Raw genomic sequence first — 16,117 nt, forward strand, 5'->3', positions numbered from 1 at the left:
TTGCATAATCTACTTCCCTTCAAGACCCAGCATCCTCACTAGCACTCGTTCTCATCTCCAATCGATGAAGGATCTCACAATAATTCACCCCTCCAGGGTCCACGCTAACACTAGCTCCTCTCTCAAATTGCTGGCCCTCTCTTTCCAATTGTTGTGGGAGCTCACATGAGGTTTTTTGGGAAACCAAAATTAAACCACGAGAGCTTATACTCAAAGTGAACAATTCTATCACTGTGAAGGTTCATGGTTCTTAACATAACATCAAAGTCATGATCTTAACTTAGCAACTCAAGTGTTGAATAAAGTGTGAGACTCGTGTGCCTAACAAAGAGTATACGTTGTTTGAGGGCTTTAGAGAAGGAGTCAAACCTCGATTAAAGGGTGACTATTAGAGAGCTTTAGAGAAGGGCTTCGAAGGAGACTCTATAGTATATTTTGTTCGAGGGGAGAATGGTTGAGAATTGCATTTTTTTCTAAACTAGATACATAGTCAATTATAATCAGTTTAATACATACATACTTACACATACACATGCATATAATACAAAAGAGAGGAATGGAATGAAAGAAATTAGGAATAAGGGATACATACATAGAAGGCAGTGTGGGTTGGAGTGGGGAGCAGCTGGTACTAAGACGGTCGAAGACAAAGCTGAGCTTTCACTGGCTTGTGGTCGGAACTGTAAATCTCATCCATTGAGTCATAGGAACATAGATTTGCACTAATCTTCTCCTCCTCATCTACTTTGAACAAGATCCTGTCCGTCCACGATGGTACTCTCACCTGTCATCAACACCCTTAGTGTATAGAAAATGCATTTTCTCAACAAGGATACTAAACATATCCGCTAGCAGCATTTTACCTTATAACTGCTGTCGTATTTGCTACTTCCGACGTTGTATTTGTAGGTCGGTTTGAACGACAATGTTCCTTCGCAGTAGCCATCGAATATGCGTCCTCTTTCAGCTTCTTGCAGAAGCTGATCTCTGCTCCTTAGCAGCTGCATGCAACACCACACCACAATGTACGAATTAGTTTTTCAAAAAACGGTCTATTATGTTGAGGATTATTGGAAGAGAGTCCCACGTTATCTAATTAAAAAGATGATCATGAGTTTATAAGTAATACATCTTTATTAGTACGAGCCACTTGGGAGAAACCAAAAGTAAAGGCATGAAAGTTTATAGATAATACAATTCTCAAGTGTCGAACAAAGAATCAAGGAATCCAGAGAAGGAGTCGAACCTACATTAATTGGAGACTGTTCAAGGGCTCCATAGGCCTCAAGGAAGGCTCAATGGGGATCTGTTCGAGGGTTCCATAGGCCTTAAGGAAGGCTCTTGTTCGAAGAGAGAGATTATTGAAGATGGTTGAGAGAGAGTCTCACATTGGCCAATTAAGAGTATGATCATGAGGTCGTTCATAAGCAAGAAATACATAAGTCAGGAGAGCTTGATAGTATTGTGGAGTTTTGTGATTCCTATTGATATTATTGTGGAGTTTTGTGATTCCTAAGCTATTAAACGCAAGATACTTACCGAAAGAAGATTTTTGTGGATCAAATTCCTAGCTGGGTGTGTGCTGATCCCTTCAATTCTGTAGTTGAGATCCCCCAACCAAACGGTGACTTGAACGGGCAATGCATAAGGGTTCCATTTCTTTGAAAATAACGAGTGCGTTATGTGTTTGCACTCCCAGTTCCTCTCCTCTACCTTGTGAGCGTGAGCTGCAGATACCAAAACATGCCACTAATACTCAAAGAAGACTCATAGCTTGGAAATGGGCTTGTTTTGAATGAGTTTTCAAGCTCAAATAGAATGATAAAAGTTGGACGCATACCAGAGAGATGACAAGAAATGAAAAGCATTCGGATGCCTCTGTAATTAAGAAAAATGGCCACAGCACCTTTCTTTCTTCTCATCAATCCGCCACACCCTCCAATTGATTGTTTATCCACCTTCACCTCTGCATATAAATATATAAATTTAAAGAAGGGTTGCCCAAGAATCAAAGGCTTGAATATCGTTGACATTACCTTTGATAAAAAAGTCAGAGTTCTTGGAGCAGAACACATAGAGTTGCAGAGATTGCATGGTTGCTTCTCCTACCAACCTTTAAATGAAAACAAAAAACCACACATACATTAAAATTAAATTCAGCCACCCATTTTTTATTCAACCCAAAATTAAACATCTTACACGTGAGACTCAGCCAAAGCCGACTGCAACAGGCGGGAAACATCCGACCGTGGCACCTCCTGCAACCCGACAATGACGAGCTCAAATTCCCGGCTGCCGCCTTTTCCTCCGACCAGCTTTTCCAAATCCCCATAACGCGCCTGCCCGTTCATGTTCCAAGTAACAATGTAAATGCAAACGCCGCTGCACACGTCTTCATCGACCACGACGGTTTTTATCCCTTCGTGGGCTGCGCCGCCCTGGTGCTGGAGGAGCGCCGGCGCCAGCGTTTTTGAATTAGTTCCTGTACATAATCTGAGGAGATGATTCAAGGGACGCATAACGAATTGATAATGGGAAGGGTACGTGTTAACTTTGAGATGGCGCATTGTATATATAGATGGCGAAGAATAAACAGGGAATTGAAATATAAATGTGGAAAGATAGGTTTTGGCGGTGACAAAGATTTGGGGAAACTGGGAAAAGTCAAAATCTCTGAAATAATGTATGGTTATGGTTCCTTCCTGTTCTTCCAACTTCCAAGAGTTAGGTTTGGAGTTATTTGACAACGCAATCCAAGTTACACACAAACTTGAACACCATATTCTATATTTTTTAATCTATAAATCTAATTTTCATTTTATTATTAAATTTCAAAACATTATGCTTTTTTAGCACATTTTTATTTGGTCCATTTACATAATTCTTTTATATTTATACTCTCTTAATTCATTAATACTTTCATTAATGCTCATCTTCTTATGTGTTACCAAGTCATTATTGCTAACCACAACCAAAGAGTCCGCTTTAACCCCTTGAATATAACCATCAACCTAACCCACCACTAACAATATTACTATGAGCCTATCCGACCGCTACAGTACGTTTCGGCCCATTTTGGCACATTTCGCACATTTTGTAGTCCGCTTTGGCACATTTGTAGTCCGCTTTGGCCCATTTTGTAGTCCGCTTTGGCCCATTTTGTAGTCCGCCAAGAACGTAGTGGCAAAGTTATCATCAATTACCGCAACCCTAAGGTCCTCTTTCCTTTCCGTGTTCGCGATCTTGCGTATAGTTTTAATACATTTTGGCTTCCTACTTGGGTATTCGACTCAGTTGGTAAAGAAAATTAATATGTTCCCCATTAGCAGTCGCAAGGACCATGTTATTAATATGAGCCACATTCGCTAAGTAAATGCCTCTGAATGTTAACCAATTATCTTGAGAAACTTCCCATTGTTTCTTCATCTTGTTGAATCGTCTAGTTTGCAGAGAAGCATTTAGGTATATGTTTCTTGGTGTAAGGGCACTCTGGTCGGCGCCGTGACCTCTGGGGTGTCCAATCGCTGTTTGAATGTAGGAAAGGGCAGTGAATTCATAGCAGCAGCTCATTAATTTTCTCACAAGGAAATAATGCTAGAAGATTATGTGAGTTCATAAACACTTTGTATTAAAAATTCATCTAGGTACTCACAGGAACGGCTCAAAAGTGCTTGAGAAATAATCACAGAAACAATTTCAGTTTCGAATAAACCAGAGTCTGCTTTCTCATCATCGCCGCACTTATGGTTGTGTAAATACAATAAACCGTCTCAGATTCAATCAAATCGAAATCACAGTATTCGAAAACGTAAATAAGCTCTCAAAATCGTAATAAGAACATAAAACAGTGGACAGAATCGAATTAAAAAAGAAATGTGGAAGAAAAGTGAGGTTTAATTTCTCTCAGACAAATGCCTCAATTGTCGTCAGGGATGAATGGATTAGAGATCGGACTCGTCATCATTTTTCATCATCACAGAGAAAACCTCCATATAAAAATAAGAAGTCAATAAACTGCAGAAATTGAAAGAATTTGGAGAAGAAACAAACAGGCGGCCAAGTTTTGAATGAAGAAGACGGCCAGACGGCTTCTTCGTTCCGTACGCAGAATTTGTTAAGACGGTGAAGCGAGAGCTTTTCATCCTTAAACAAGATCCTTTATTTGAAAATGAAACGAAAAATCATCGTAAAAATGCAGGAAAAAACAAAATAAAAGAGGTTGATTTCTCTCAGACAAATGCCTCAATTGTCGTCAGGGGTGAATGGATTAGAGATCGGACTCGTCATCATTTTTCATCATCACCGAGAAAAAAACATCGACATTGTTGAAAACTCTTTGCAAAAAGATTATTTTAAAGAAAAGAAAACGATCGGATTCAATTCGAAATATGCATCCGGAAACAAAAAGATTGAATATGAAACGTAAACAAAGATGAAATCTCACCTACTCGAGAGATCGGTTCTCAAAAAATAAAAAGAAACCAAACCATGCGGCGTATGCTCCATCGGAGAAGGATTGATTTGCTGATGTTCACTTCCTTTGATATTTATAATGGAAAGATGCTTGGCGGCTAGGGCTCACTGACCCGCCTCTTGCGCTGTTCGGTGGGCTTAGCTAAAAAACTTCGGCCCAATAGACTCTATTGCTTCTTTCTTCTTGAGGCCTTCGGCCCAATAGACTCTATTGCTTCTTTCTTCTTGAGGCTTTCGGCCCAATAGACTCTATTGCTTCTTTCTTCTTGAGGCTTTCGGCCCATATATTAATTTAATTAAAACCCCAAAAATGAAAGAAGCTTTTATTGTTCCTAATTTATTCGCAATTAGCTTAATATCAGGACTTTGATTAGTGGTTTAGAACTAAAATAAATAAGTTTTATTTACAAATAATTAGGTTGTATCGATTTTCATATTAGGTTTTCAATATCATTATATTGAACTCTAAATTCATAGAGTTAGACATTTTTACCCTCGACCAAATTTCCTTTTTAGTCTCGTTTTAATAAATGAACCATTGAATAATTTAGTCAAAATTCACAAATTTAAATAAAAAATTGACCTCTAACTCTATTTTATTGAGATTTTATATATAAGTTTTATAATTAACTATTTTTTAATTACATTTAGAACAAGGTCAAAATTGTAACTCTAAATATAATAGATTGATATATTTTTTTTTAAATTTGTGATACAATTTGACAAAATTGAACATTAAAATTGAAATTTGATACAACTTTGACCAAGTTTAAGGGTTCAAAGATAACACCCAAATTCTCGAATTTGAAAAATAGGGTCGAAGCTCATCACATTGAAAAGTGACATTGCTCGTTTTCAATGAAAATAGAAAGAGTAGGACCTACAATCCACCCATACCACTTGTTCGATGAAAATAGAAAGAATAGAACCTATTATCTACTCACGACTAATCTCCTACTCTCTTCCACTAAAAGACAACCCACCGCTAGCAAATATTATCCGCTTCGGGCCGTTATGTATTGTCGTCAACTTCACAGTTTCAAAACGCATATGCTAGGAAGAGGTTTCCACGCCTTTATAAGAAATACTTCGTTCCCCAGTAGAAAACAACTCAATTGGGATAACCTCAAGCAAACCAACTCTTACACTCATTGGAAGCTGATATGCTCAAGTATCAAGCGCTTATTATTTACGAAGAGATGAAATATGTGGCCATTATTATTGAACTCCCTATGGTGGTCTTGGCTCTCCGATATCACCTCCAGGCCTAAAACTTAACAATAATAAGAGGGTAAAAGGATACTATCCTAACAGATCAAAGAAAATCAATGTAGAGAAGAGGAATGTACGTACTTGTGAGAACTTAAGTGATCACGCAGAAAAGTGAAGAAAATTAACTCAAATCAAACAGGATGGCAAGTCCTGATTTTTCCTTAAACTTCTGAGGAGGAAGCTGAAGATTTGAATATCAATTGATGGGGTAGGACAATATGGAGCTCATTGAACAAATCATGATAAAATGTTCTAGAAATCCTTGCAACAAAATAAATTGTAATTAAGAGTTAACTAACCCTGAAAATAGAATGTACAGAATGCTACAACACTAGTAATTCTCTGCCACAGGTCTGGAAGGAAAAAGCCTCAAAAGAAAAGTCATTAACGACCAGAGGCATATGACTCCCAAGACTTGAAAGGTTATCATCATAGAAAAAATAGCTCCACTTTTTTCCAACAATTCTGGAGTGTTGGGAAGCCCTCTCATTTGGAACATCAACCTCTCCATACAATGGGAAGCTTTTGTCAACTGGTAAAGTCTATAAACCTGCAAGTTGATTCGTTTTGTAAAAGATCTTGTTTACTCTTTGAAAGCAACGAGGAATGAGTTACTTATAACTAACTATACGTGAAGCACCTCAAAAATGATTGGAACGAGTGGCCAAGCAGCTGAGCCACGCCTATCAACATGGGTTTCAAATGCCAACTGAACGATACAGCCAACCAGAAATGGAAACACTGCAACGAGGGCAGGCAGGCCAATCATCGGCCAAGTTACATAGACGGCAAATAGTGGAGCTACAACCTTGAAGCCAGCAATGAAGAAAGCTGTTGTCAAGTATCCTCTAAGGCCTGTAATGAGACTCCACCTCTTCGAGCTGAATTGCAAGTATGGTTTTTGAACACGATCGGTCACGAGCAGGAACGCAGCAACTCCAACGTAAAATAGGACTTCAAACACCAATGAAGTCACAACTTCTGCTTGAACCATGCAAATGTATTGCGTTAGATAACAATATGCCGCACACAATGGAATGAAACAAACAGTAGACAAAAGGAAACCCGAGTAATCATAATATAAAATGAACTCGGTTCAATACTACCTACGAGAATCTCCTCCTTGAAGTAAGCCTCGATTAGATCGCCAAGGAAAACTTGAGGAAAAATCAAAGATGAGATAAACACTGCAGGAGCTAGTACCCAGAGGAGAGAGCCCTTGTCTTCTCTAAAAGGAGCTGACATCAATTTACCCTCTTCTACCAACTGGTGAGTGAGACCATGAAATGAGACAGAGCCAGATTTCCCACGACAAGGCTCCGCTCCATTCAATGCACTAACATACAATATACGATTTTCCTTTCCAGACGATTCCAACTGAGGCTTCCCGTTAGAATCAGCCACGCACATGAACGCCCCTCTCTTCCTCTTCAACACATCCCCTGCAAAATTGTTTTAGCAGAAATCTCTCACTCAGTATTAACTCTTATCAGGCTGATCCAGAAAGAGGAAAAAAAAAAAAAAAAAAAAAAAAAAAACACGCACAGAAGCAAGAATAATTGAAAACATACACTTGGATGCAAATTGAAGCGGTTTGGATGAAAATTCAAGCTGTTCTCCTTGTTTCCACCGGTTTACCAATTGCTTGAGAAGAAATGAAGAGCGAAACTACAATGTTACTTCCGAATGACAGAAAAATCATTGATTAAACATTGGTAGCAAGTACTCACCATTTGACGAAAGCGAGAACGGCCATCCTGTAATCCGACCAGAGCCGGGGGAAGCCCACGAGAGAAGGATTGCGACTGCATATTCTTAGGGTTTTAGAGCAGAGCAGAGCGGTCCTTAAACCCTAAGCCCGCGAAAATGCTTCGGGCATAGGCGTTTTCGCGAGGAAGTTCGAAAACGATGAAGATGCCACGGTCTTAGCCGAAAGCATTGGGATTAACGTTTCGGAAATCGCTCTCGTTATGGGCCTCCAAAGGCCCAGGTGAAGCATATTGGGATCCAGCTTAGGCCCGCGATTGTACAGAAATTTGGATTATAAGTTTTTATTTATTATTTATTAATAAAATATGTTTCGACGTGGCGTGTAGGTAGGGTATCTCCAGGGTATTGAGCCACGTGTTCTCGCTTGACCAAATCAACGAAATTAACAGATTTTGAATTTGCTAAAAAAGGAGAAACTCAGTACTGTCCATCCCTTGTTGTACATTTTTAGCATCCTCTCCTGGGTTTACTCTGGATCATCAACGCATTATTTGAGCCCCAAAAGACCCATTTTAAGTGTGGGTCTTTTGGGCTATCAGGCTTCTGGGGTTAAAACTTATTTCTACATCGCATTTTCACTTCTCATGTCGGAATCCGTATAATAAAATCCACACAAACGAGAGAAGGTCGGAGCAGAGTCAGGGAAACAAGATGTTTGGAGAAGACAACAGCATTCCACGATCCAAATTCGGCGGCAACATGGCACATTCCGACCCCAACATTTCGACCACCGTAATCGAAGACGATTTCGCCATGAGAAACAGCAGTGCTTCTGTGGGCGGCCAAGCCTTTTACGACCAGGGTCGTTTGAGTGGTGAAGGCTCTCCAATGACAATGTCGCCCTGGAACCAGACCTCTACGTTCGGTAAATCTTCATGGTCCCAAGTGGAGGAAAACAACGACCCACAAAATGCCTTAATTGGCTCGCTGACCCGTGAGGAGGGCCACATCTATTCCTTGGCCGCTTCAGGGGAGCTTCTCTACACTGGCTCTGACAGCAAGAACATCCGAGTTTGGAAGAATTTGAAGGAATACGCTGCATTTAAGTCCAGCAGTGGGTTGGTGAAAGCCATTATCATCTCGGGTGAGAGGATTTTCACGGGACACCAAGACGGCAAAATCCGCGTCTGGAAGGTGTCCCAGAAGAACTCAAGTGACCACAAACGAGCTGGTACATTGCCAACACTCAAAGACATTTTCAAAAGCTCCATTAACCCCAGCAATTACGTGGAGGGACGAGGGCGTAGAAGGGCTCTGTGGATCAAGCACTCTGATGCAGTGTCTTGTTTGAGCCTCACTGAGGACAAGCTCCTCTTATACTCTGCTTCGTGGGACAGAACACTGAAGGTGTGGAGAATTTCAGATTCCAAGTGCTTGGAATCACTGAATGTGCACGACGATGCGGTGAATTCGGTGGTGGCGAGCGTGGAGGGGCTGGTGTTCACAGGTTCGGCGGACGGGACGGTGAAGGTGTGGAAAAGGGAGGCCAAAGGGAAGGCCACAAAGCACACTCTGGTGGAGTCGTTGCTGAAGCAAGAGTGTGCAGTGACGGCGCTGGCAGTGACGGCGGACGGATCCGTGGTGTACTGTGGGTCATCTGATGGGATGGTGAATTTCTGGGAGAGGAAAGAGAAGTTGACACACGGTGGTGTTATGAAAGGGCACAAGCTGACTGTGCTGTGCCTGGTAGCGGTGGAGAGCATGGTGTTCAGTGGCTCCGCCGATAAGACCATATGCGTGTGGAGAAGAGAAGGGTCAACCCACACATGTCTGACGGTGCTGACGGGACACACTGGGCCGGTGAAGTGCTTGGCAGTGGAGGAGGACAGTGAGTCCTCGAAGGCTGGGGAGAAGCAGTGGATAGTGTACAGTGGGAGCCTCGATAAGTCCATTAAGGTGTGGCGTGTGCCTGAGATGACGATGGATAGGAATGCGGTGGCGATGATGCAGCAGCAGTTTGGGAATGACGCGGACTCGGTGCCATCGGATAGAAGCTTCACCTCTTCCAGAGAACCCAGCATAAGCAAACGGTCGTGAATTTGAATGTGAATGAGAGCCTGAGTAAAATCTTTCAACATTTTGTGATTCTTTTAAGTGTGTGTTTGGCTTGACCCCATGTGTTCTCTGTACCACCAAACTCACCTTTCTCCCCTTCTGTTGTATATTGTGGAACATTTATAAAGGATCTAACCCTCCGATTCGTATCATTGCATCTTATCATAAAAAGCACATGTTCCATTAAATCCACTCCATCACTTTCTTTTAGATATTCTCGTTTTTGCCTTAACTTATAACGTCAGCTTCACTTTAAAACGAGTCTACGGTCCTAAGACTCTCTACTAGGAAGGTTTCCACACTCTAATAAGATTTGTTCACCTCTCTCTGCGGGATCGGTCCTAAGACGTCTCTACGAGGAAGGTTTCCACACTCATAAGATTTGTTCACCTCTCTTTGCGGGATCGGTCCTAAGACGTCTCTACTAGGAAGGTTTCCACACTCTAATAAGATTTGTTCACCTCTCTCTGCGGGATCGGTCCTAAGACGTCTCTACGAGGAAGGTTTCCACACTCATAAGATTTGTTCACCTCTCTTTGCGGGATCGGTCCTAAGACGTCTCTACTAGGAAGGTTTCCACACTCTAATAAGATTTGTTCACCTCTCTCTGCGGGATCGGTCCTAAGACGTCTCTACGAGGAAGGTTTCCACACTCATAAGATTTGTTCACCTCTCTTTGCGGGATCGGTCCTAAGACGTCTCTACTAGGAAGGTTTCCACACTCTAATAAGATTTGTTCATCTCTCTCTGCGGGATCGGTCCTAAGACGTCTCTACTAGGAAGGTTTCCATGCGGGATCGGTCCTAAGAGTCTCTACTAGGAAGGTTTCCACACTCAGATTTGTTCACCTCTCTCCGGGATCTGACAAATTCCAAAGTTCAAATTTTTGTTTATTTTGTGGGTGGGTCTCACAAATTAAGCCTAAACTAGAGGCTTATGTATAATCACAATTCACAACTCAAATTCATACAGTGGGAATCTTGGGATCCAATCCCTTGGCTGATCTAAGCCTACACGCATGAAATACACGAACAACACTAAGGAGAGATTAAATATTTTCCATATTTTACAAGTAAAACACCTAATTTAGGTGATGACTATGATCATTTGGAGAAAAAAATGGACAGCAAATGTGAAAGAGGTTTGTTCAGACCTTTCCGATTCAAAACTGAACTGTTGTTTCATTGTGAGAGTGTACGAGTATGGCTTCTTCTTGCTTCGATTGGTTTGTGAGACGTCAAACCATCCAAGTGTGCACTTCTGCAGCCGACTGGATCGAAGTCTAAACCAAGAGGAACAACTGGATCTCCTCCTTCTAGCACTCGAAGAATCTGAAAACGAAATCGACTTGGATGCATCAAACAACCACCATAACAAACGTGCCACAAAAATTGAAAAAATTGAAAACAAACCTTTGACATTGAGGGTCTTGATTCAGGATCTGGACATAGACACAAGGAAGCCGCACGGACCATAGAATGCAGTTGATAACAGAAGTCGGGGGATTGCTCGGATGCTAAGCATGGATCTACCAAATGGTTACTACTAGCTAGTAAATGTTGAATTTGCAATGCAGAGATGGGGTGGAACCATTCTGATATAAATTGTTTTCCCTCTAGACGGTGCAGCTCACAGCTTCTTTTACCACTAATCAACTCTAATAAAACCATGCCAAATGCATATACATCCACTTTTTGTGATACCATACCGCCATTGATGTACTCTGGTGCTAGATACCTGGTTCCAGAAGTAACTAGATGAATCAAATGATTTAAAAAAAAAAAAAAAAATCTTAAGCGTGTGCTTGATAATTATATTGCTCGTGGCTTCTTTTTGTTTCCAAACTCTTGTGTTGTTTAGTGAACAGACTTAAAAGTTGTAACTTTGCATATAAACAGGATGTGGAGTGAATACCCTGAAGTTCCAATGACTTGCTCCTCAACACTGGTAGACCATTTAGAATGCCACCTTGCCAGCCCGAAATCAGCAACCTGATGGGATAATAAAGTGAGATCATCTCAGAATGGGTGATAGGATGTTCTGGAAAAGAAAATAAATGCTTCAAGACTTAATAAAATCGATATAAAAAATGAAGGTACCATGGGTTCAAAATCATGAGTTAGGAGGATATTGTGAGGTCGCATATCTCTATGCACTATACACCCAACTCTGCAATCTTCGTGAAGATAACGTAAACCCCGTGCTGCTCCTATTGCTATCTTTTGCCTTGAATGCCAATTTAACTGGCTTCTACTCCCTGTCAGTGACTGAAACTTAGAAATTCCATGATTGAAACCTTATAAATTAGAAATAGCAAATAGCCTGTATTCATGATAAACTAGTGAAAATTATGCACATGAAACAACCCAGAAGTATACCATGTAAATGGAAATCCAATGAACCATTGCATATGTACTCATAAACCAATAACCTCATGGTGTCCTCAATACAGAACCCAATCAGCAACACTACATTTCTGTGTTGTGCACAACTCAACACCCGAACTTCTCGACAAAAATCAGCATCTGCTTGTAAGCCTCCACATTTCAACTGCTTCACAGCTACAACTTGACCATCTCTCAAGATTCCTCTATGAACAATTCCAAAACCGCCTTCTGCCAAGAAGTTCAAATCCGAAAATCTGTCAGTAGCTTCCTCAAGCTCTTTGAGAGTGAACTGTCTGGGGGGTTTTCCAAAAGCCGGCGCTTTGTGTTGACATAATGAGCACAGAGGAGGGGGTGCAGAGGATACTCTGCCCAAAGAGACGGCATCCCTGATATTTGAGTCCACAATGTAATCCTTTCTCTCAGACTGGTTGAGTCTCATATCTTCAAAAGTCGCACTCTTCTCAAGACTTGAAGGATTACTGAATGGCACCTTGGGAGTTGAAGCAAATTTAAGGAATCTTCTTTTGGACTTGGATAGAGTTTTTCCCTCAGAAAGGTTATGGTTCTGAGAAATCCAATAAACACATTTTTGATTTGAAGCCACAGATGTTGGAGGTAGAGACAGAACTTTTTCTTCCACTGAGTTGGATGATGATACTGAAATGCTTAAATCGTTAGTCTCATTAATTGGCAAGTGATTGCCTTTTAAGTTCCCTTCATATAGAGGGTTTTGCTCATACACAAGGAAAATAGAAGACACTGCATCAGTACCCAATTTTGACCCTTCTTTAGAGGATTTTCTGAATGAGGCACTAGGTTCTTCTTCTGGTCTGCTTGCTAGTGAAGCTGTCTGCTTCATCCTATTTTGTTGACCTTTTCGAACAGGAGACGAATTAGCCGAAAAGAAGGGAGTTTGAGGTTCACTCCAACACTCCAAATTAAGCCTGAGAACTTTCGGTTGAGACCCTTTCATTGTAACAATATTGCAGCTCAGTTCTTCCAGGCAACTTTTTACCTCATTCTTCAATTTCCTGGTCAACAATTAACTCAGGCATTAGTTTGAAACTTGTTTAGTACAATCATCATTCCACGGTACAAAAAGTAGAGCAAATAAAAATCAAAGACGTAACAGCATTTAGGAATATAACTGGCGATAAATAAATATTATGGGAAGTTTCAATCCAAAATATATGGATAAGGTCCATAAGTAATAGATCACTGGGTACGAATGCAAATCTTGCATAAAAATATAGAATTAGTTTAAAAATTCTGTTTATAAGAGCTGCAGAACAAACTTTCATAGACAACTTGTGATTTACCTGAAGTTCTAAATAATTATGTTCAAAGCACAAGCAAGTGGTCCGCTCAAGTGAAAAGATTATTAATCATAGAATCAGTAAGAAACATAAGAACATCGTACATTCTGATGGTAAATTACCTGTCTAGTACGACCCAGTTAACTCCTTTTAACTTTGCTTCAGCAGCGACAGCTCCTCCCTGTGTTCCTGTGACCACCTTAACTCTCACTTTAACCTGAAAACCAATGGGGGACACATAGTAAGTACCACGATCACTTGTTTTAGTGGACAATTATTACACGGGCGTGCTTGGTATAAAACACTGATGGATGATTAGTCTTCCTATTGGCATTCATCATAATTCATCATAATCATCATCCTACCCTATACAATGTAGTCATCGAGGGACGCTCAGTTACACAGATCCGAAGCTCAGTGATATTACCAAACTCTGTAAGACAGCAAGGGAACATACTGGCTTATTTTAAGCTTTGGTCCACGTTACTAAAACAAGTAACAAAAATTTAACCCCATTGAAGAAGCTGCAAAGCAATGGGAAAAGGTAAAAGAAACCTTTCTCCCACTGTCTTCTTCAAGAGGTCCAATGGTCCCAAAAACACATGTCTTCCAACCTGGCCCTTCAATCATGAACCTAATTAGTGTTTCCCTTAAAACAAATGCAGACTCGCTTCCACCTCCTGGAATCTTCTAAATTCAATGGAACAATCATAAAGCCGCAAGGTAAATCAGAAAAGTTTCTTCTTTTTTGTTTGCTACCCAGACAATGACAACTAGCTAAGAAGTGACAGCGTGAAAAATGCACTTAAAACGACGACGTTTAAAGGGCGCAAAGAGTCAATGACAGTAAAAAAGTTTTTCTTGAAAAGACAGAATACCTCAACTTGATTGTGGAAATGAAGCACCATCTGTGAACATGACTCGGAGATCTCATGTACCCGATCCGGCAGATTCTCCTGAACAGCATTCGCACAATCCCCACTCCATCTGTGAAAATTCCAGAACCTTCTGCCTGAACATACAATCACACATGCCTTAATCAACTTAAATTCAATCCAACACGGCAATTTTGTACTCAACCAAGATAAAAACTAATTGCAAGGAATTACAGAATTACCAGTTTTCTCGACGGAGAAGACAGCGAGCAGGGTTATACAGTCACCGGGACGGACCACATGGGTAAGAGCCCAAGCCAGTGCAGTTTTGGAAATCACTCTCTCAGCCTTGATGGCGACGATAACCTTATCCGGCGCCGTTTTGGCACCGGGAGCCTCCTTCAAAGCGGCTTCGACTTGGCCCGGGAACATTTCAGACGCCAAGTTCCGAATGTCCTTACTAAACGTGAAGGCTTTTGAGAACATGAGGAGCTGAACGAGCGTATGAAATGGATTTGTGTTTAGATATGTCGACAAACAGCAACGTCATGCGGTGGTTGTGACGATGATCCTCAACCGACTACAAGTAAGGGCAAATTCGGCAATTCAACACTACGCGAAAATTAATCAATCAAATGGAAACTTCTGATATTTTCTCATTTTGGTACCTAAATTACGGATGAACTCCACACTGATAAATTCTATCTGTGCTGAAATACAATTCTGTCGTCAATTCAAAACTCAAATATGTACGAAAGCACTAGATGAGCTCTTCCGTCAAACTATTTCTATATTAATTTGTTTATATGATCATTTGATTCCGTCAACGCAATGAGAAAACAAGTAATGGAGTACTAAACATAAGAATCTCGGGAATGAGAAAAGAACGACGAGAGAGATGGAAAAACAAGGTGTATACCTACGTGAGAGGAAGTGCTGGAACAATTGGCTGCAGTTGCTCCACGCGGCTAACTTCAAAACCAGTGCGATCAAGTGAAAGAGTGGAAACGCATTGATGCGGAATTATGGAGGAGACGGCGTCGTATTGTTTGCAGATGCCAGCGCAAAGCAGAGGACGGAGTAGCTGATCGGAAAATTGATCGCCGCCGTTGATTAATCGGTAGAGAAAGAAGAGAGACAGAGAGAGATGAAGAGTTTTGGATGTGTGCGCGGTAGCGATTGGCGAAGAACAGTAAAAAAAATTGACTCGCGGGCTTTTGGACGTTTTGGCGATCCTGCTCTGCAGCCGTTGAATCTCTTTAAATAGGGATTTAAAATTATATACCGCATCAATTATTCCTCCAAAAATGTAACACGTTAATTAATTTTTGTTAATTAAATCCACAAACTCACTAATTTTAATAAAATCAACTTTTAAGCAAAATTAAGTTTGGTAAGTGCAAAAAGTAATAATTGAATTGAATTTATTTTTTTGGAATTTATACCATTCATATGTTTTATAATGTTTTCTAGCCATTTTTAGAACAAATTATAACGTGAGAATTAATTTTATAAAATTGAAAGTTTAGAGTAGAAATTGACAAATACACGGATAACAATTTTATTATTTTCTCTGCTTTTATTTTATATTATAAATTAGCTTGAAATAATAAAAAAGAGAAAATAATTAAAATAGTCAATGAATTTGAAATTAAAGGAGAAAGAAAAAGAGAAAAAGGAAATGGAATCAAAATATGAAAAGAGTTGAAGGGATAAAGAAAGGTGTTGGACAAATTTGGAGGTGAATTTGAAAACTTGAAGAGGGAGTGAAAAGTGAGGCAAATTGTCAAAGATGTGGCCATGTCTGGCGCCGCTGGCGAGGCGAGAGAGACTGAGATGCTCTGCTGGTCGGCCTTCGACGTTGGCCCATATAGCCCATGACAATGGGTCCATGGGGACCGCCTTCGCCTTTGGTGCCAGCGGATTCAGCCTTCTTTTTCACCGTCTCCGATGCTTCTTCATTCAATCC

At 40.6% G+C, this 16,117-nt stretch overlaps 4 protein-coding genes and 2 non-coding genes across 11 annotated transcripts; 1 reads left to right on the top strand and 5 right to left on the bottom strand.

Moving 5' to 3' along the window:
• Positions 1-381: 381 nt before the first annotated feature.
• Positions 382-4,501, bottom strand: LOC111796861 (type IV inositol polyphosphate 5-phosphatase 11). Of its 2 annotated transcripts, none has more exons than XM_023679649.1 (7): positions 4,445-4,501; positions 2,200-2,482; positions 2,037-2,113; positions 1,841-1,966; positions 1,540-1,727; positions 864-1,001; positions 382-784 (listed from the first exon to the last, which is right to left on the bottom strand). In XM_023679649.1, the coding sequence occupies exons 2-7, from the start codon at positions 2,349-2,351 to the stop codon at positions 632-634; spliced, it is 834 nt and encodes a 277-aa protein (XP_023535417.1). In that variant the 5' UTR covers positions 2,352-2,482; positions 4,445-4,501; the 3' UTR covers positions 382-631. The 2 variants fall into 2 exon arrangements, with proteins under 2 accessions (XP_023535417.1, XP_023535418.1); XM_023679650.1 differs by having other exon boundaries at positions 2,200-2,493; positions 4,445-4,492.
• LOC111797798 lies at positions 3,899-3,982 on the bottom strand. The gene has a single exon (XR_002815622.1). It is a non-coding gene; the product is annotated as a small nucleolar RNA SNOR75 (small nucleolar RNA).
• On the bottom strand, positions 4,225-4,308 carry LOC111797799. Its single transcript, XR_002815623.1, has one exon. It is a non-coding gene; the product is annotated as a small nucleolar RNA SNOR75 (small nucleolar RNA).
• Positions 4,502-5,870: 1,369 nt separating the features above from the next.
• On the bottom strand, positions 5,871-7,678 carry LOC111796863. Its single transcript, XM_023679652.1, has 5 exons — positions 7,476-7,678; positions 7,317-7,389; positions 6,852-7,187; positions 6,386-6,726; positions 5,871-6,295 (listed from the first exon to the last, which is right to left on the bottom strand). The coding sequence occupies exons 1-5, from the start codon at positions 7,554-7,556 to the stop codon at positions 6,077-6,079; spliced, it is 1,050 nt and encodes a 349-aa protein (XP_023535420.1). The 5' UTR covers positions 7,557-7,678; the 3' UTR covers positions 5,871-6,076.
• A 226-nt stretch (positions 7,679-7,904) lies between these two features.
• On the top strand, positions 7,905-9,722 carry LOC111797487 (protein JINGUBANG-like). Its single transcript, XM_023680496.1, has one exon. The coding sequence runs from the start codon at positions 8,167-8,169 to the stop codon at positions 9,550-9,552; it is 1,386 nt and encodes a 461-aa protein (XP_023536264.1). The 5' UTR covers positions 7,905-8,166; the 3' UTR covers positions 9,553-9,722.
• Positions 9,723-10,478: 756 nt separating this feature from the next.
• Positions 10,479-15,371, bottom strand: LOC111797460 (inactive protein kinase SELMODRAFT_444075-like). 5 transcript variants are annotated; one of them, XM_023680459.1, is made up of 10 exons: positions 15,068-15,371; positions 14,391-14,728; positions 14,152-14,285; positions 13,396-13,490; positions 12,729-12,988; positions 11,949-12,614; positions 11,670-11,827; positions 11,485-11,561; positions 10,983-11,307; positions 10,479-10,901 (listed from the first exon to the last, which is right to left on the bottom strand). In XM_023680459.1, the coding sequence occupies exons 2-10, from the start codon at positions 14,632-14,634 to the stop codon at positions 10,752-10,754; spliced, it is 2,109 nt and encodes a 702-aa protein (XP_023536227.1). In that variant the 5' UTR covers positions 14,635-14,728; positions 15,068-15,371; the 3' UTR covers positions 10,479-10,751. The 5 variants fall into 5 exon arrangements, with proteins under 5 accessions (XP_023536227.1, XP_023536225.1, XP_023536226.1 ...); XM_023680457.1 differs by adding an exon at positions 14,817-14,858 and having other exon boundaries at positions 11,949-12,988; XM_023680458.1 differs by having other exon boundaries at positions 11,949-12,988; positions 15,072-15,371.
• Between the last annotated feature and the right edge of the window lie 746 nt (positions 15,372-16,117).

This window comes from Cucurbita pepo, chromosome LG06, assembly GCF_002806865.2.
Source record: "Cucurbita pepo subsp. pepo cultivar mu-cu-16 chromosome LG06, ASM280686v2, whole genome shotgun sequence".
NCBI lineage: Eukaryota > Viridiplantae > Streptophyta > Magnoliopsida > Cucurbitales > Cucurbitaceae > Cucurbita > Cucurbita pepo.

Excerpts from the sequence above, each read along its gene's own strand:
- LOC111797460 (XM_023680458.1), bottom strand. The coding sequence starts at position 14,634 with ATGTTCTCAAAAGCCTTCACGTTTAGTAAGGACATTCGGAACTTGGCG. Across the intron at positions 11,828-11,948 it reads ATTGGATTTCCATTTACATG|GGAGTAGAAGCCAGTTAAAT; the intron begins GTATACTTCTGG and ends AGTCACTGACAG. Across the intron at positions 11,308-11,484 it reads CAAGTCATTGGAACTTCAGG|GTATCTAGCACCAGAGTACA; the intron begins GTATTCACTCCA and ends TTCTGGAACCAG.
- LOC111796863 (XM_023679652.1), bottom strand. The coding sequence starts at position 7,556 with ATGCAGTCGCAATCCTTCTCTCGTGGGCTTCCCCCGGCTCTGGTCGGA. Across the intron at positions 7,188-7,316 it reads GCTTCAATTTGCATCCAAGT|GGGATGTGTTGAAGAGGAAG; the intron begins GTATGTTTTCAA and ends ACAATTTTGCAG. Across the intron at positions 6,296-6,385 it reads TCGTTCCAATCATTTTTGAG|GTTTATAGACTTTACCAGTT; the intron begins GTGCTTCACGTA and ends ATCAACTTGCAG.
- LOC111797487 (XM_023680496.1), top strand. The coding sequence starts at position 8,167 with ATGTTTGGAGAAGACAACAGCATTCCACGATCCAAATTCGGCGGCAAC.
- LOC111796861 (XM_023679649.1), bottom strand. The coding sequence starts at position 2,351 with ATGAACGGGCAGGCGCGTTATGGGGATTTGGAAAAGCTGGTCGGAGGA. Across the intron at positions 2,114-2,199 it reads GCTTTGGCTGAGTCTCACGT|GTTGGTAGGAGAAGCAACCA; the intron begins GTAAGATGTTTA and ends TTTCATTTAAAG. Across the intron at positions 1,728-1,840 it reads CATTTCTTGTCATCTCTCTG|CTCACGCTCACAAGGTAGAG; the intron begins GTATGCGTCCAA and ends TGGTATCTGCAG.